The following is a 20,045-nucleotide window of genomic DNA, read 5'->3' as shown; positions in this document are numbered from 1 at the left end:
TAAGGTGTTTTCTTAATTGGTGACTGATTAAGGAGGGCCCAGTTCATTGTGGGTAGTGCCACCCCTGGGCTGGTGGTCCTGGGTTCTATAAGAAAGCAGACTGGGCAAGCCCTGAGGAGCAAGCCAGTAAGCAGCACTCCTCCATCACCTCTACATCAGCTCCTGGCCTCAGGTCCCTGCCCTGCTTGAGTTCCTTTCCTGACTTCCTTTGGATGATGAACAGTGATATGGAAATGTAAACCCAATAATCCCTTTCCTCCACAACTTGCTTTTGGTCGTGGTGTTTCATCACAGTGATAGTAACCCTAAGACACCTAAGTATGTATTGCCATTTCAGAGTCGCTCCGTACAGAAAAAAAGGCTTCCTGTGTCCACGACAAACCCTCATGATCTGGCTCTCTGGACTCTTTTCTACCAGCTACCCCAGGGCCCTCCCCTTTGCAGTAATTTATTGGTTTGAAAGGTTTTGCATACAACTCGAGTAGTATGGATTCTAACGTGAAGCCTGTATCAGGTACAGATCTGTAGTTAGCAGCTGCCTCATTTTTCTACCCAGCATCTCTGCAAACACAGCGATGGATGAGATTTGACAAGTTTGCCATGTTAACAAATCTCCTTCCAGGATGTGGCTTCCCGCCAGACACCCTGTTACTAATTCAGTCTGAGGCTGTGTTCCTTTTCCTCTCTGGTTCCTTCCTTTGTCTCATCCAAAGGCAACCCGGGCACTCACTGGCAAGCTTGCTTTGCTGGCTTCAATTTCTGCCTCATGTTGAAGACATGGAGATTTCCTTTCTGGTTAACCCAGCTATGCACTTAAATTGATTTCTGTTATATCTTATCAAGTATTATAGAGAAGATTTGCAGATTATGTGGTAGCCAGAACCAGGAATCTGTCCATGTCCTCTTTCTGTCTTTTCCATTTCTATTTTCCTCCTGGAGGCTTGCGTAGCACAGCCCTAGCATCTTGTTATATTAAGAATAGTATCATTGTATCCAAGCCATGACTTGTAGGTTATGAGGACTGCCTTGCTGTCTCCTTTTCCATCCAGAACTCCTCCCTGAGGCTTGTGTAGCACACCCCTGGCAACTTGTTCTGTTAAGAATAGCAACATTGGCGACTTCTAGGTAGTGTGCCCTGCCTTGCTGTCTCCTTTTCCATCAGCAGCTGCTCTCAGACTCATGAAAGTGGAGTTTTTCTCCTTTCGAATCTCAAGTCTACCTTCCCTCTGCCCTCCATACTGTATAAGCCACCCAGACCTGAACATACATGAACATGCAAGCAGTCTTACTGTTGTCTCACTATTGCTATTTTAATATGATATAATATTTTATTAGTTCTTTGAGAATTTCACACATGCATATGATGTAATTTGACCATGTTCACTCTTCCCCACAAGTTCTCTTCGGTTCATCCTTACTCCCTAAGCCCTCCTCCCAACTTCATGGCCTCTGCTTTGATTTGATTTTCACCACCCACTGAGTCCAATTTTCGCTGCCCATGCATTCATGAATATGGAACTGTTCCCTAGAGCATGGACCACCTACAGGGGACCACACCCTTAAGGAAAACTGTCTCTCCTTCACCTAACTCTGTCAACTGTCAATAGGGATGGATGCTGGACTGTGGTTGCTGGGTTGTTTGATTGGTTTAAACTTTTATACTGCCAGTGAGCTTTGATGAAGCCTCTCCCTGAATCATGGGAGCAAGATACATTCTCAAGTTTACAGCAAGGAAGCAAGGACCAGTGTAGAATGACCAGCGCCAGGACAGGAAAGAAACAAGCAGCCCCATCCAACTCACCAACGCAAATTTACCTTTCACCCACACATTTAGCTTTTGAAATTTTTATCAACACCCCGAATGCTAGAAGCAGGTGCTTCAGGCCAGATAGACTGATGGCAGTCTCTCTCTCTCTCTCTCTCTCTCTCTCTCTCTCTCTCTCTCTCTCTCTCTCTCTCTCTCTCCCTTAGGTTGACATTTGTTGGTATGAAACTCAGAGGTGTGGAAGGGTTAATGACATCATAAAAACCTCACCGAGTTTCCCTCTTTTGATTCTTCTCACGTAGAAGCTTCTAAAGGGAATTACTAGATCTATTAAGACAAGAGCTTTGATCTTCAATAGTTGTTATGAATTGAAATAAGATTAATCACTGCTGCTTTCTATTATCCTCATTAACCCGCAGCTGTTTAATGAGCAGCTTTTGCCCTTTTAGAAGGGGACAGGATACTGCTCTCAGGAGCTCACTCATAAAGCTCCCAGGGCCCATGCTGGTTGGTAAGCTTCCTCTAGGTGTGGGAATCCAACTACTAAAACCTTGAATGAGAAAGGAGTCTACCCATTACTGAAGGATCCCTGTGTATTGCTGGAGTCCTAAGGCATCCTTTCAATGCAGATGGACTCCTTCCCCAGGGACATAAGGTGTGGCTAATTTTTAATAAAAGTATTGTCCCCGAGACCTCTTGACCAAGAGCTCAAAGGTTACCAAGAGTTGAAGTGAGTAAACCTTCATCTTAGGTCGATACCAAATCCAAGTTTGTCTCACAGCTTAGACTTAGCCCAGTTTCACATTCTCTCACTTTGGTGGCCAGCAGTTATAGGAATATGCTATTAACTATAAAATGCTTATTCTCTGAATGACCCCTCAACAAGATAAGCGAGTAGGAGATGTCCCCTATAATTCCAAATACACTTCCAAACTTCTGACAGAAATAAGTAGTACAAGCAATTTGATGTTTTAGTGATTAAGTAATGGCTTATGGTTAATTCCCTTAGATGTCATTTAGGGGAATATATATCCTTTTTATCATCTTAAAATTCTAACCTTTTTCATAGTATTCATCTTTGTTTATCACCTAACCTGTCTTCACTTGAGTACAGTCTCTAGTGATGCAAAGCCCTGACCTTCTGGCACTTGGGAAATTACAGAGTCCTCAGGATCTCCATTTTAGGCACAGGGCATAGACCAAATATGTATCTTACAGTGTCACACTGTAACTCTCTGTCTGCCACATTGTGTGCAAATGAGACAACTGCAAACAAGCACTACACTAATACAGCATGTATGCCCCGAGGAAGGTCGTGTATGAAGAGGAGGCAACATCCTGTATGAGGAAACACATGTTAACTGAAATGCATAAAGAAAAAACAAAAGTCTAATCCAGACTGGGGGGGGGGGGGAAAAAAGATTCTAAAATTGAATTCTTCACATTCAAATCTCTTTAAACTGTGTTTTCAGTGGCCATTGCCCATTCAATTAGAGAGCTGCTTTGCTGTTCATCAAGAAGGAGTAGTTGGTGGAGAGTTATCATAAGGTCAAAGATCAAAGACCCCAAGTGCTTCCAAATTATATAATGTAATTTTCACGTTCTCAAGATGCTCTGTGGAATAAGGAAGATTCTGGAGACAGGTGCTTCTGCCTCAGACCACCTGGAAAAACTTTATGTACAATGAATTCCTATAAGTCAGGGTTGTCTAGGTCTGCACATATGAACTTCAGCCAGTGAACAATGTCAGGTACATCAGGGGGTCAGGGACCAGGATGACACATGTTTCAAAGTATGTGAATGATTTAAGTTGTGCTGTAAAACATCAGGAGCCACCCAGGACATGTCCTCTGCAGGGGCACTCAAATCAGCAGGCCCAGCCTGACTTTTTAATAAATTTGCTCACTAAGCATTCTGCCTGTGGGTGCCTCCCTATGACTGTTAAGAGAGAAGTCACCTAAACACCCACTAAGTCCATATCCACATAGGAAGACTGAGGTTTTCCCAAACCATGAACTGAAGAGTCCCTAGGCAGAGACCTCACTCAGCTATTGGGAGTATCTAAAAGGATTCATGGGACCCTACTTCTGTGCATTGGGCAGTGCATGACCATAGGTGGGGTGCAGTGATCTACAGACATCTGTCACTTTTGTTGAATTGCCCATTAGTCTCCTGTAGATATTATGGATATATCTGCTAAGGACGATGGAATCCCAATTTTTCTCTAATGGATTATTTCTTTTAGACCTAAAGAGATCTCAGTGGAAGTTTCGGGTACTAATGACTTAAGAGTCTTGCTGAACGGTGGGTCAAATGATCTGCACTATGGCACCTCCAGTTGTTCCCACAGCATCCCCGCAAACAGTAGTCTTATATAACAGGCCTGAAAAGAAGAGAGGGGGTGCATTGTGGGAAAGACGTGAGTGCTGGAATCTATTAACTAAATGTGAATCTCACATCTGCTGAGAGCTGAGTGATGTGTGGCAAGTGACGGATTTACCACCCAGCCTTCTGTATGATGAACCAATCACGTGTCTAACAAGGATCAACTAGGCACCCGGCTGTTTTAATTCCCTTCATTATTAGTAACAGAACGACAGACTGAACCGATGGTAGAGACCCCTTTAAAACTCTGCTGTCTAAGAGACTTAAAGGGAAAATCAGAGGACCTCAGATACAGTGCTCCTAACCACACAGCCCAATGTTTGTTCTGCTCTATTGAAATAGCCCTGGGGATCATATTAATAATCTCTCATCAGATATAGGCGAAGAAAAGCTGGGAGCTATTGAACAAAATGTATCCATACACTCAATGTACGGCATAGCCATACACAGAGCAAAGACTTTTAACTCTTACCATGCGGTCAGAGGATTTTGGAAACACTGGATCCTAGAATTGTAATCACTGTTTTAAAGTTCACTGAATGTAAGTGAGCCACTATAAGCTATATCTAGGTTAAATGTGGTTCACTAAAGCTTTTTTTCAAAATATGACTATTAAAATCAACAGACTAAAGCTATCAAAGCTATGGAGGCCTAATATTAAATTGAGTTAAAGCTTACTTCTCATTTTTATTTTTAAAACTGTGAAGTAGTCAGGGACCAGGGTCAGGCTCAGTTGGTGAAATGAGGACCTCGATGTGATCTTCAGAACCTGTGGAAGAAACTTGGGGTGGGTGTGGGGGCGTGGCCTGCTTATGTTGGGGGTGTGGCCTGTTTGTGTGGGGGCGTGGCCTGCATATGATTCTAGTACTGGGGAGGTAGAGACAAGCAGATCTCCGAGGCTCACCAGCAAGCCAGCCTGGCTAAGCAGTAATAGTCAGGTCCCAGCAAGCAAGCAAACAAACAAACAAACAAAAACCTGCCTCTCAAAAAATAAGGTAAATGGCTCCTGATAAATGATTGTGACCTCTGACCTCTCCAAGTATATATGCATGTACAACTGTGAGCACACACACACGTACACACATATACACACAAATGTGTAACTATCACTAGAGTTCTTTAAATAGCAAAAGTCTTAAATCTATTTCCTTACTGACCAACCATTAGAATCATTTTAACAATAAAGCTCAGTATTCAGTTGTCAAATATTATTTTTTAAAAAAAGAATAAAAGCAAAGTTAGTGTTGGAAAGAGTAATAAACGGAAAGAAAAGAGAATGCCTTTTGTCGATACTACATTGACCTGTTTCTTTCTCCTCATTCCCATAGCTACACCCTTGCTGGGCCTGACACCATCATATGCCAGGCCAACGGCAAGTGGAATTCAAGTAACCACCAGTGCCTGGCTGTCTCCTGTGACGAGCCCCCCAATGTGGACCACGCCTCTCCAGAGACTGCTCACAGGCTCTTTGGAGACACCGCGTTTTACTACTGTGCGGATGGTTACAGCCTGGCTGATAATTCCCAGCTCATCTGCAATGCCCAGGGGAACTGGGTTCCCCCCGAGGGCCAGGCTGTGCCACGCTGCATAGCTCACTTCTGTGAAAAACCCCCATCTGTTTCCTACAGCATCTTGGAATCTGTGAGCAAAGCAAAGTTTGCAGCTGGCTCGGTAGTGAGCTTCAAGTGCATGGAGGGTTTTGTGCTGAACACCTCAGCGAAGATTGAATGCCTGAGAGGTGGAGAGTGGAGCCCTTCTCCCCTGTCCGTCCAGTGCATCCCGGTGCGGTGCGGAGAGCCTCCAAGCATCGCAAATGGCTACCCGAGTGGGACAAACTACAGTTTTGGGGCCGTGGTGGCCTACAGCTGCCACAAGGGATTCTATATCAAGGGGGAGAAGAAGAGCACGTGTGAGGCCACAGGACAGTGGAGTAAACCCACGCCCACCTGCCACCCTGTGTCCTGTAACGAACCACCTAAGGTTGAGAACGGCTTCCTGGAGGTAAGAGACTAGGAAAAGATCCATAACGTCCATCTCTTATAGGGTCACCTACCATGATTGATTCGGTATTTCCAAGTAGAGGCAGTGAACAGATTGATTGTTGAAACAGAAATAGCTCAAGTCTACACAGTGTGTACTGAATAAAAGTGGATCAAGATAATTAAGAAACATTACAATATACATCTTTTCAAGTTCTTATTTTATGCGTATAGGTATTGGCCTGCACATATAGCCATGTACCCTGTGTGTGCAGGGAGGCCAGAAAAGGCAGCAGATCCTATAGGATCAGAGTTTTAGACAGGTAAGAGGCACCATGTGAGTGCTGAGAATTCAGCCTTAGTCCTCTGGAGGAGCAGCCAGTGCTCTTAACCACTGAGCCACCCCTCCAGCCTCCCCCCAAAATGCATCTTTCTGCATTTTAGTAGCCTATAGATAAGGCCTTTGTAGCCATATCTTAGCCATAAATGAGTTAGAGTAAGCCAATTTTGATGAAATTCCATTTTGCTTTTATAAAGTTCACCGCCCGAATGGAACTAAATAGATATTTATTGTTACTCTGATTTTAAGTGAAACAAGAGGTGCAGTTTTTGCATTGCTTGCTCAAGATATCTAAAGGTGATCTCACCATGGTGAGCCAATTGTTAAGTGTGATACAAATGTGATCTGCTCCCACCCTCAAGTGTCTTCCCACTAAGTGTGTCCAGAAGACAAGAACGAGGGCTGTAGTGCTAGCTCCAGAGGTCAAGTGCTTTCTGTGCAAGAGTGAGATGTGAGCTTGATCCCCAGACCCCAGGGTAAGAAAAGCCAGGCACGGTGCCACACACCTAGAAACCCAGCGCTGGCCAGGCAGGGACAGCCTGGTCCCCGCAGCTCACTGGCTTGCCAGCCTTGCCTGCCTAATAAGCAATAGTTAAAGACTGTCTCAAGAAACAAATAATTCAAAACAAGGTGGGTGGCATCTGAGAAATGACATCTGAGGTTGACTTCTGAACTCCACACACATGCACCCACATATACCAAAAGAGAAAGGGTGAGTGAAGGAGGAAGGGAAACAGGAGGGGGGAAGTGGTCTAGTCTTCCAAGTCAAAGGCCATGGTTCCTGCCATTTTAAGCAGGCAATATTTAATCAAAATTGTTTTTAAAGCATCTATGTATACCTTTTTTTTTTTAACTTACTAAGTTCCCTGGGTATACTGTTGGTACTGCCCTTCAACTCACCAAGATCTGTGTAGATCGCTGATCTTATCTGTGTCCCTGATCTTATTTATCTCTTTTGGGTTCCATAAGAGTTTCTACAAAGGAAATGGCCTCATTGGATCTTCCACATTTTACTTCTGCATTTTCCCATCCTACAAAAATTAGGGCAGACCGGTTTTGAACAGCATAAATCTTTTCTCGTGGAAGTCCTGACTGATTTATTGTAAGCGTAGGTCTCTGAGTCCTGTTCTGTTTGACTGTCCATGTGCTGTATCTGTTGGCTTGCCTGTTCTGTAGGCTGTACTGACTTTTCTTTCCCTATCATCCAGCACACCACTGGCAGGACCTTTGAGAGTGAAGCAAGGTTCCAGTGCAACCCAGGCTATAAGGCAGCCGGAAGTCCTGCGTTTGTCTGCCAAGCCAATCGCCACTGGCACAGCGACGCCCCTCTGTCCTGCACCCCTCTCAACTGTGGGAAACCCCCTCCCATTCAGAATGGCTTTTTGAAAGGAGAAAGCTTTGAAGTGGGGTCCAAGGTTCAGTTTGTCTGTAATGAGGGATATGAGCTCGTTGGTGATAATTCTTGGACTTGCCAGAAATCTGGCAAATGGAGTAAGAAGCCAAGCCCGAAGTGTGTCCCCACCAAGTGTGCAGAGCCTCCTCTCTTAGAAAACCAGCTCGTATTGAAGGAATTAGCTTCCGAGGTAGGAGTGATGACCATTTCCTGTAAAGAGGGGCATGCCTTGCAAGGCCCCTCTGTCCTGAAGTGCTTGCCATCCGGGCAATGGAATGGTTCCTTTCCTATTTGTAAGATGGTCCTTTGTCCCTCGCCTCCCTTGATTCCCTTCGGCGTCCCCGCGTCTTCCGGTGCTCTTCATTTTGGAAGTACTGTCAAGTATTTGTGTGTCGACGGGTTTTTCTTAAGAGGCAGTCCAACCATCCTCTGCCAGGCTGATAGCACCTGGAGTTCTCCATTGCCCGAATGCGTTCCGGTAGAATGTCCCCAACCTGAGGAGATCCTCAACGGTATCATCCACGTGCAAGGGCTTGCCTATCTCAGCACCACGCTCTACACCTGCAAGCCAGGCTTCGAGTTAGTGGGCAATGCTACCACCCTCTGTGGGGAAAATGGCCAGTGGCTTGGAGGAAAACCAATGTGCAAACCCATTGAATGCCCAGAGCCCAGGGAGATTTTAAATGGCCAATTCTCTTCCGTGAGCTTTCAGTATGGACAAACCATCACATACTTTTGTGACCGGGGCTTCCGGCTCGAAGGTCCCAAATCCCTGACCTGTTTAGAGACAGGTGACTGGGATATGGATCCCCCCTCTTGTGATGCCATCCACTGCAGTGACCCACAGCCCATTGAAAATGGTTTCGTAGAAGGTGCGGATTACAGATACGGTGCCATGATCATCTATAGCTGCTTCCCTGGGTTTCAGGTGCTTGGTCATGCCATGCAGACCTGTGAAGAGTCGGGATGGTCAAGCTCCAGCCCAACGTGTGTACCCATAGACTGCGGTCTCCCTCCTCACATAGACTTTGGTGACTGTACTAAAGTCAGAGACGGCCAGGGACATTTGGATCAAGAAGATGACATGATGGAAGTCCCATATCTGACTCCTCACCCTCAACATTTGGAAGCAACAGCTAAGGCCTTGGAAAATACGAAGGAGTCCCCTGCCTCACATGCATCCCACTTCCTCTATGGCACGATGGTTTCCTACAGCTGCGAGCCTGGTTATGAACTGCTGGGAATCCCTGTGCTGATCTGCCAGGAAGATGGGACGTGGAATGGGACCGCACCCTCTTGCATTTCCATTGAATGTGATTTGCCTGTTGCTCCAGAAAATGGCTTCTTACATTTCACACAGACGACTATGGGCAGTGCTGCACAATATAGCTGCAAGCCGGGGCACATTCTAGAAGGCTCCCATTTAAGACTCTGTCTGCAGAATAAGCAGTGGAGTGGCACTGTTCCACGCTGTGAAGCCATCTCATGCAGTAAGCCAAACCCACTCTGGAATGGATCCATCAAAGGAGATGACTACTCCTACCTGGGTGTGTTATACTACGAGTGTGACTCTGGCTATATTCTCAATGGCTCTAAGAAGAGGACATGCCAAGAAAATAGAGATTGGGATGGGCATGAGCCCATGTGTATTCCTGTGGACTGTGGCTCACCCCCAGTCCCCACCAATGGCCGAGTGAAGGGAGAAGATTACACATTCCAAAAGGAGATTACATACTCTTGTCATGAAGGGTTCATACTGGAAGGAGCCAGGAGTCGTATCTGTCTTACCAATGGAAGTTGGAGTGGTGCCACTCCCAGCTGCCTGCCTGTCAGATGTCCTGCCCCACCACAGGTGCCAAATGGGGTGGCAGATGGCCTAGACTATGGGTTCAAGAAGGAAGTAGTGTTCCACTGTCTAGAGGGCTATGTGCTACAGGGGGCTCCAAGACTCACCTGTCAGTCCAATGGGACTTGGGATGCAGAAGTCCCCATCTGTAAACCAGCTACCTGTGGTCCTCCTGCCGACCTTCCCCAGGGCTTCCCTAATGGCTTTTCTTTTTATCATGGTGGCCACATACAGTATCAGTGTTTTACTGGTTATAAGCTTCATGGAAACCCATCAAGAAGATGCCTTCCTGACGGTTCCTGGAGCGGCAGCTCACCTTCTTGCCTACCTTGTAGGTGTTCCACACCCATCATTCAACAGGGAACCATCAATGCAACTGATTTGGGATGTGGAAAGACGGTTCAGATTGAGTGCTTCAAAGGCTTCAAGCTGCTCGGACTTTCTGAAATTACCTGTGATGCCAATGGCCAATGGTCTGGCATCCCACTGTGTGAGCATGCTCAGTGTGGGCCTCTCCCAACCATACCCAACGCAATCGTCCTTGAGGGCAGCCTTTCAGAGGACAACATGGTAACTTACAGCTGCAGACCTGGCTACACCATGCAAGGTAGTTCAGATCTGATTTGTACAGAGAAAGCGATATGGAGCCAGCCTTACCCAACATGTGAACCCCTGTCCTGTGGACCCCCACCAACTGTAGCCAATGCAGTGGCAACAGGAGAGGCTCATACCTATGAAAGCAAAGTGAAACTCAGGTAAGACGATGGGTGGTTGTGGAATCTGCAAGGAGTGTAAGCAAGAAGATTATAAAATGAAGCCAGAGGTGAAAATGTAGCTAATTAGGAAGAGAACCGTCATCCCTGGGCTGCCCTCCAGACCTCAAAGCTTTTAACACTTTATTTACTCAGGACAATGTAGAAATCCATTTACTATGGAAATAAATGGATACCCTTTCCAGGCTGTGGTTCTAATCAATCCTCATGGGGCTCACAAAGCCACAAGGTCCTCTAACCAGCCTCAATTATGTGTGAATCACTGAGCAATATAAATAAGGATGCTATCCAGCCTGTGCTACTTAAGCTAAGAATATGGTGCTCACATAATGGAAACTCCCCTGTCTGAAGGGAATTATTACATTAAATATTAAAATGAAAGACATGAAAAATTTGGAATGAGCTTAGGAATTAAAATTTGTATTGGAATAAATAGACACCGTGTTCAAAGGCATCTCAACTGTCTCACGATCTCGCTTACGTTCCCGGGACAACCACAGGCATTATCAGCTCATATCAGATTGATAACTTAGCACCTCTCCTGGGGTGACCCATTCTGAACGTTTTAGCCCCACCTTCATGTTGCCCTGATTATAGTAAAAAGCAAAGTTTATGGAAGGATGGAATGTTAGGTGGCTGAACAGTACCAGAGACACAAACACAAACCAAAACAAAAGAGTGAATAGCCAGTCCTTGCCTTTGAAGTATATTTTAAAACTTCCGGGTGGATGTTGATGTGTCAGGCATTCTGAGAGCCACAATGTCACCTCCTCCTCGTCAGGATTCACCTGGGGCTTTGTCTTTGGCATGTGATGATGACCAATCATTGCTTGGTTTCCACTGATCAGGTTGTTCTGATTGCACGAGACTCCTGTCTCCCACCTAGCCTGGTTAATATGTGAAATTTAAAAGGTGTCCTCCAATGATCACTATGAATTAACTAAATGGTCTGATATGAAAGCCAGCCTATGGGAGTGGTAGGAACATGGGTACCAGAGACTCCCTCTAGAGAACACAGTTTCTCCACATCTCCCACTACCCATGCAGAGTCATGTGGCTTCAAGAAGGGTGCCAACCTCATCAATGCCAAATGACAACAAGGGTCCTAATGGCACCTGCTCATGAGGTAGGCATGAGAATTTGTTGAGTTGATGTTTGTAAAGCACACAGGGGAGTCACCAGAAAATAATTATTGTATGGAACCATTTGCTGCATAAGTATTTAAATTTGTAAATCACATGGAGACTTAAGAGCCAACTTGACCTAAGCTTTAACTCTACTAGAGCTATGACAGTGCTTAATGACCAAGTTTAAAAGGAGTACCTTGTGCAAGCACCTCAGACAGTACTTGTTGCACAGTAGACAAACCATAAACACTATGTCATATTCCTATCAGTATCTGAGTCCATTTTGAACTTCTCTATAATTTCTTGAACTAGTGACTATTTCAGAAGGAACAAATGATAAAGGGAAGTAACTTCAGCAACATCTAAAACAACCTTAGCTAAGAATTTATCTGGATGTTGCTTTATTGACGTTGTGTGCAGTGATGCTATCCATCTGACCTTTGAGCCGGTTCTCGGGTTTCTCATAAAATGTCTCCTGAGCCTTGTGGCAGTTCTGTTCATCTGAGCATAGGCCGGTTACAGTGTGGTACTTATTTGTAGGTGTTCATTTTCTCGTTTGCATTGCAGGTGTCTGGAAGGGTATGTGATGGATTCGGATACAGATACGTTCACCTGCCAGCAAGATGGCCATTGGGTCCCTGAAAGAATCACCTGCAGTCCTAAAAAATGCCCTGTGCCATCCAACATGACACGCATACGTGTTCAGGGAGATGACTTCCAGGTGAACAGACAAGTTTCTGTGTCGTGTGCAGAAGGGTTTACCTACGAAGGAGTGAACTGGTCAACATGCCAGGTGAGATACTGTGTCCGACCTAAGACATGTAAGCCTAACTCTGGCATCTGTTACTATGACCAAAACTCACATCTTGCTCTCTTGGAAAGAACAAATTCCTCAAGTTTTCATTTACATCCAAAGATTAGAGATGTTTCCTAGAAATAGAAGGGTGGGGCTGGGATGGACTGGTGGTTCAGAGCATGTGCTGGCCATCCAGAGGACCTAGGCTTGGTTCCCAGCACCCACATGGTAGCTTACAACTGCAACTACAGGTCAGGGGACCGGATGCTCACGTGCACAGAGAAACGTGCAGGCAAAATACTCACATGTATAAAATAAAATTGTTAACAAGGAGAAAAAAAGAAATAAAGGTCAGGGGACNGGATGCTCACATGCACAGAGAAACGTGCAGGCAAAATACTCACATGTATAAAATAAAATTGTTAACAAGGAGAAAAAAAGAAATAAAACCTGGGTATTTTTTTCCTAATATTCCCAGTGTTAGATTAAGAAGGAGCTAACCTTAAGGGAAATGTTAAAAGCAAAAACAAAAACAAAAACACAGGGCTGGAGAGATGGCTCAGAGGTTTAGAGTACTGACTGCTCTTCCAGAGGTCCTGAGTTCAATTTCCAGCAACTACATAGTGGCTCTCCACTATCTGTAATGGAATTCAGTGCCCTCTTCTGGTGTGTCTGAAGACAGATAAAGTGAACTTATATACATAAAATAAATAAATCTTTTTTAAAATACTATAATGAGATATCCGTGGCAAAGCAACCCATGCCCGAATGAGTGTCTGTGTGGAGAAGCCTGCTGTGGGCTGTGATGGCCTTAGGCAGAAGGTCCAAAGCTGCACAAGCAGAGAGACAACAGCAGGCAAATTCTGCCTTCACTGTTTATTATTTGTTTACATTAGAAAATCATTTAAACCAGATGTTGTGGTCCAGTCTATAAATATAGCACTCAGGAGGCAGAGGCAAGAAGATCGCCAGATTTGGCTGGGCCATGTAGCAAGACTGTGGGGGGAACAGGGCTGGAGAAGGAATGGTACTCTGTTGATACAATGCTTGCCCAGTATGCCTGAGGCCCTGGGTTTGATGTCCATCCCACCTAATAATGTGCAGATGGTGATGCACACCTGTAATACAAATGGGAGAAGCAGGTGTCACCTGAGGAATGTGAGGATAGCCTGAGCTAAAAGATGGGGGGAAAAGGGGTCTGTACTTCAGGTTTCCTTATTGGAAAACAAGTGTGCAAAATAGCACACATCTCCTATAGCTGTTGTGAAAATCAGCATCAGCAATGGGAGAAAGTGTTTACTACTTCTGCAAGCTTTGATCTTTCAACAGTCACCAGCTGGTCTGTACACACAGGCACTGTTGGCCATCAAATCTGTGGTTAGCTTGGCATGAATAGCTTTCTGTGTGTAGTCTAACAGTTGCTAACTTGATACCTTGTTAAAGACATGAATTACCACTCGGATAGCAGGCCTTCCTAGAGGAACCTCTTCTAGCTTCCGCATCAGAGATGAAGAGATGCATTGGAGAAGTCTGGCAGGTGGCAGCTTCTTCCTGGTTCCTAAGAGTTTAGCTGTGCCCTCTGCCTTCCAATGTAACTCTACTTCCTGCTAGGTTCGTGTCAGCACCCCTTCTGAAACCAGGAACCTAACAATTTACTGCTGCCAAATAAGGTGTGCCAGAGAATGTGTTCAATAGACCACTCTGAGACAGACAGGGAAATATCCAAGCTTCTGTGGCCTGTCTTGGAGAAAAGGTTATAAGCAGGAACAGTGGATAACACCAAAAATTTTAGAAAATTCATGTTGAGATCTATTGTCTAATGCTGCTCTTTCTCTGAAATTTGAAATTAAAATATGGGATAGCATGAAAAATCAGGGTTCACTGGGATAAAAGGTGGAGCATCTGCACCAACCCTCTCTCAGTCCATCCTCTAGTTAGCATGCTGCACTAAAGACTTCCTTATGGCATGGCTCTGTATAACAGAAAGTGCTTATCTTGTGTTTCTGAGACATCAACAAGTGTTCAGTGCTGACTGAGAAAAACTTTTTGATGATTAATGTGTTTTTAAGACTTACAGATAGATTAAAAAGCAACTCGGTTGGGGAAACCCTGGGTCCTTTCGACTCTCACTTTGGGGATGAGTCTGCCATACAAACAGAAAACTCACGTATTAAATCCTAACTATTACTTTGTGGTCTGTTCTTTAGCCCGACGGTACATGGGAGCCACCATTTTCTGATGAGTCCTGTATCCCAGTTGTTTGTGGGCATCCTGAAAGCCCAGAGCATGGCTCCGTGGTTGGCAATAAGCACAGCTTTGGAAGCATCGTTGTTTACCAGTGTGACCCTGGCTACAAATTAGAGGTACACTAGCAAATTGTTTAACAAAAATGAATGTGCTGTTCTGATATGCTTGGAATTCTTTCTACTATTAGAATAAATTGACCGTGCAGTGGTGGCCCACACCTTTAATCCCAGAACTTGGGAGGCAGAGGCAGGCAGATTTCTGAGTTCAAGGCCAGCCTGGTCTACAAAGTGAGTTCCAGGACAGCCAGGGATATACAGAGAAACCCTGTCTCGAAAAAAAAAAATAGAATAAGATAACTTTACCAACACTGCTCCTAAAAACATACTATTATATTTCATTACTTTGTTTTCTTAACACTTTCTGGAAGAAAAATAGTTAAAAGATGACTTAGAATTTTTAAGCACACAAATATTATCAGCCAGGTGTGGTGACACATTACCTGTGATCTCAGCTACTCAGAAGGCAGAGACAGGAGGGTGACAAGTTCAAGGCCTGCCTGGGCAACTGTTAAGGCCCTGTCACAAAACAGGCATAAAAAAAAAAGTCAAGGAATATAGCTCTGGGGTAGGGTGTTCATCTAGTATATTTATCGGAAAACAAATTAGGGCTAGAGAGATGGCTCAGCAGTTTGGAACACTTGCTGCTCTTGCAGAGAACCTGAGTTAGATTCCCAACACCCATGTCAGGCAGCTCCAAACAGCTCCCACCATGCATCACTACAGGGAAACTTCAACAAGGAAGTACTAGAGTGAAGCCAAGCGCTTCACCAGCAGTGAGTGCACAGGCCCTGACAAGGTTCCCTTGGCCTTAGTTTAGGTTTCATTGCTGTGAAGAGATGCCATAACCACAGCAACTCTTATAAAGGAAAATGTGTAATTGGGGCTAGTTTACAGCTTCAGAGGTCTAGTCCATTATCATCGTGGAGGGAAGCATGGTAGTACACAGGCAGACAGGGAGCCAAGAGTTCTACATCTTGATCCACAGGCAGCTGAAGTGAAGGCTCAGACACACTGTCCTTACTTGGGCTTCTTAACCTCAAAGCCTAACCCCCTTCCACCCACTTCCTCCAACAAGGCCACACCCACTCCAACAAGGCTACACCTCCTAACAGTGCTACTCCCTATGGGCCAAGCCTTCAAACACATGAGTCTATGGGAGCCATTCCTAGTCAAACCATCACACCCTTTGATATATCTCAGAACTATACTAAGAAAACCTCAATTTTATCTCTAAGATGACTCCTAATTGCAGTATTATATCCCCACCAGCAGCACCCATGTCTCCCTATGAACTTTAATGGGAGCGCTGTAGTTACTTCCTCTGAAAGCCTTATCCAACCATCTTAACTCTGTTTTTGAGAGCTGCCTTGACTCACAGGAGATTGTCATCTGGCTTTTCAGGAATCTCTTGTGTTTACTTATGGTGGTGTATAAGAACAGGTCAGCTGTTAAATGTTTGTGGTGTTGCCCACTCCCCTTTGTGACTGTGAAATCAAAGAATTGCCTTAAGAGAGGGAGAGGGCCATGAGAACCGGAACCAGGTTTCTATGGTTCTTATTTTATTTCCTCAAAGGTTAAGAAAATAAATATGAAAAGGAAATGGGTTGTGACTGGAGGATTTTCCTGGCTTTGAAACTGGGGAATTCCTTACATGACCTTACTGATCTTGAAATTTCTTAAGAAAACATATATACATTTTTGGAAACAAAATATACCAAAAACTCATGAAATGTGAAGAAGTTGGTAATTTAACTTAAAGTGGTGGGGTAGCAACCTAGTGTTAACTATGAAGCTGAATGAAGTTTATTAATAGCTATTCTCATTTCAACACATTAAAATCATCACCTGAGAGTCTTTTCAAAAGATCTATGCCCAGCTACTTGGAGAAATAATGAGTATCAGTCTAAAGTGAGAGATAGAAAGACTGCCTGGAAACCCTCATCACACAAGAAAGTGGGAACCCGAAGGAGGCTGGAGACATGGCTCGGCAGTTAAAAGCACCCTCTGTTCTTTCAAGGGACCTGAATTTGATTCCTAGCACCTGGTAATAGCTCACAACTCCAGTTTCAGGGATTCTAATGTCCTTGTCTGGTCTCTGTGGGCAGTGCACATGTGCAGCGTTCAGACATATATGCAGGCAAAACACCCACACACATAAAATAAAAATAAGTAATGTTTAAAGAAAACATGAAACCAACTGGAGGAAGTTTCAAAAGTCATTTGAGCAGCAATACGTGTAATGCGCCCACCAGAGTGACAGGTATCCAACAGCATGGACAGAGAGAAGACTCACAATGGTCCTAAAGAGCAAAGACCCGGAACTATTAGCAGATTCTCCTGTGCAAACTTACGTTGAGATCATGTAACTGAAGAGGAAGGATTGGCTCCTCAAAGCAGACTGCATGTGCAGGGAACCAAATGCTAACGAAGGGACACTCACCTTCAAAAAATACTCCAGTGGATGAATGAAGAGCAGAATTTGAGATCCATATGACCTGCTGTGTTTAGCTTTGATCAGTTGTGCCTGTTGATGTCACACCTGAAAATAGAGATAGCAGACATTTCGTGGTTTTGGATGGAAACAGCTCATGTATGAAAATGACTTGCTCCCTTCCAGAGATGGAGGAGGAGGAGGAGGAGCAGGAGGAGGAGGAGGAGAAGACAACTGATAAACAGTATCAGCCAGTGACATCATATAAACAACTAGCAAAAGTGTGTGTGGGAACATCAACAGAAGAAATGACAAGTTTTCTAGAATCTAAAACAAATAAGTTGACAGGAAAGAGCAGAGGAAATAGAGAAGGATCCTAGAAAATTAGGCAGGCATAGGTGTTTTTTAAAAAAAATATGACATATTATTTATTTACTGCAGTTATGGTGTTCTGTAGGGCCATGCTGGTTAGTGTTTTGTTTTGTTGTTTTGTTTTGTCAGTTTGACATATGGTAGGGTCATCTGGAAAGAGGCAATTCAATTGAGAAAATGCCTCTGTTGGCTTAGCCTATAGACATGCCTGGCATGTTCTTCACCAATGATTGATGGGAAGAGTCCCAGCCCACCATAGTAGTCCAGAGTTGTCTAAGAAAGAAGGCTAAACAAGCCATGGGAGCAAGCCAGTAAGTGACATTCTTCCATTCTTCCTGATTTTAGGTCTCTGCCCTGAATTCTTGCCCTGACTTCTCATGATGATGAGCTAACTGTATTCTGTACCCTGAAATAATGACTTTCACCCACAACTTGCTTTTGGTCTTAGTGTTTATCACCACACTAGAAAACAAATTAGGTCAAAGGTTTGCATTTTTATCAAGCATTCAGCACCAAAGGTTGATGGGTGGGAAAGTAGCTGGAGATCAGTTCTTAGACCCAGTAGACTTCTGTGATAGGCTGTCTCTTCCCTTGACGGACCAGAAGGACACTGGGGGACCGACCTGCTCACCTCCAGTCTGTGGACACAGACAGTACAGTAATTACAGGGCTGTGGTTGCTGCAGGCAATAACTGTGGCAAGCACCATCCTCTCTGCATTACCCCAAGTCTGTGTAGGATAATTATCATCATCCACTCCCAGGATTTGAATTGCTACCAAAACCAAGCAAAGCAATCAAGACATCCAATATAAATCATGCTACATTCTACTACTATGTAAATATGCCCTCGTCCGTGTGTGAGGCAAATACCTTTTTATGAGCTATTAAAGATTGAATTGGTTATTTAAACCCCTACCCCCCAATGGGGCTGGAGAGATAGGTCCACAGTTAAGAGCACTGACTGCTCTTCCAGAGGTCCTCAGTTCAATTTCCAGCAACCACATGGTAGCTCAAAACCATAGGATCTGATGCCCTCTTCTGGTGTGTCTAAAGACAGCTACAGTCTACTTATATACATCAAAGAAAAAATCAGGGCCAGTCAATTAAAAAAAATGGCTGTTAAAGGCTCTAACAATCTAAGGCTCTAAGGATCTGTGAAAGTTGGTTGAAAACTTAGATAAGACAGGGGAAGTGCGCTGATAGATCTAAAACTCAGACTTAATAAAAAGCAAGGCAAGCCAAGGACAGAGAAAGATGCATGATAAAAAATTGCCCATTGCTAGAGAGAAAGTGAGGGGATATGGTATGCTTTTTAAAAGTTAATGGATACTGGTTTATTTGAATTTGTATTGGATCAAACATTAACATAGTCAGACAGAGTACTCACAATTCCAAGCATTAGAGGAGAACACAAAACGGTTGACCAAGCCACCTGACTCCAGTGAGCATGGTGAGCTGAGGAGGCAGACAGTAACACATAAGTTAGAAAAGTATTTTTCTGTCTAAAGAAGAGGCACAAGGTTTAAAATTTGCGTTTGGATGGAGAATTGTGGAAACTTTATTTCTCTTTCATATTTTTTTCAAGTTTTCTACAAGGAACGACTATTACTAGTTACTATTTCATTAAGAGGAGCTTAAAAACGTATTTAAAAAACACTGAAATTTATGGGGCCTTTTTTTGTTGTTGCTGTTTTGTTTTGGGAAGTCGGAACAGAACTGCTCCATTAGAGTCAACAAGATCTTTACAAGTGAAGATTTATCAAGAAGAACCACCTCCAAGGAGGGCAATAAGGGTATCAGTAGACAGAGGTGAAAGCGGGGTTAGCAGCTTCTTAGTTGTTGCTGAATCAGAACACAGCTAAAGTACAGACAGACAGACCAGATAATTTTAAATGTTAAATGCAGAGGCTTTTAATAAATCTCAATGTAATAGATAAGCATCATGGTTGAAAATTTCAGTCCTCAAATCAATACAGCATTGCACATGCTTTGTTTTATGTCTGAAGTATTGAAAGATAAATGCATTCAAAATATTTTTAAATATACTAACCAAGTTTATCTCTGATGTTACTGACCCATTCTTCACAAGCCTTTGCTATGGATTATAACTAGCTGTCATTTGAAACAGAAGAGAAAGCCATGTCTGCCATCATCACATCACTCTGCCAGGGAAGAATTTTGATGAAATTACTTTTTAAATTCTAAACTTTACACTATACTCATTTAGCATTTTAGTGCTAAGCCACCCAAATCAGTGACTAAGACATTCTCAGTCCCTTCTTGTCTCTCTATTATTAAATTAAGAGCTTGGTCATGATTCCTCTCTGCTCATTCACAGGGGAACAGGGAACGAATCTGCCAGGAGAACAGACAGTGGAGTGGAGAGGTGGCAGTGTGCAGAGGTGAGTTAAGAAGCACCCAAGGGCCGGGTAGTGGTGGCACACACCTTTAATCCCAGCACTTGGGAGGCAGAGGCAGGTGGATTTCTGAGTTCGAGGCCAGCCTGGTCTACAGAGTGAGTTCCAGGACAG

General features: G+C 44.1%; 1 protein-coding gene across 1 annotated transcript in view; it reads left to right on the top strand.

The window, feature by feature from the left end:
- Svep1 (sushi, von Willebrand factor type A, EGF and pentraxin domain containing 1) overlaps positions 1-20,045 on the top strand; it is a 167,566-nt gene that overhangs the window by 132,479 nt on the left and 15,042 nt on the right. Inside the window, exons 37-41 of the mRNA XM_021160495.2 lie at positions 5,479-6,151; positions 7,678-10,463; positions 12,176-12,401; positions 14,612-14,767; positions 19,853-19,916. Of these exons, the coding sequence (XP_021016154.1) occupies positions 5,479-6,151; positions 7,678-10,463; positions 12,176-12,401; positions 14,612-14,767; positions 19,853-19,916 (3,905 nt within the window). The remainder of the gene's footprint in view (positions 1-5,478; positions 6,152-7,677; positions 10,464-12,175; positions 12,402-14,611; positions 14,768-19,852; positions 19,917-20,045) is intronic.

This window comes from Mus caroli, chromosome 4 (assembly GCF_900094665.2).
Source record: "Mus caroli chromosome 4, CAROLI_EIJ_v1.1, whole genome shotgun sequence".
Classification (NCBI taxonomy): Eukaryota; Metazoa; Chordata; class Mammalia; order Rodentia; family Muridae; genus Mus; species Mus caroli.
This window is presented reverse-complemented; position numbering and strand designations above follow the sequence as displayed.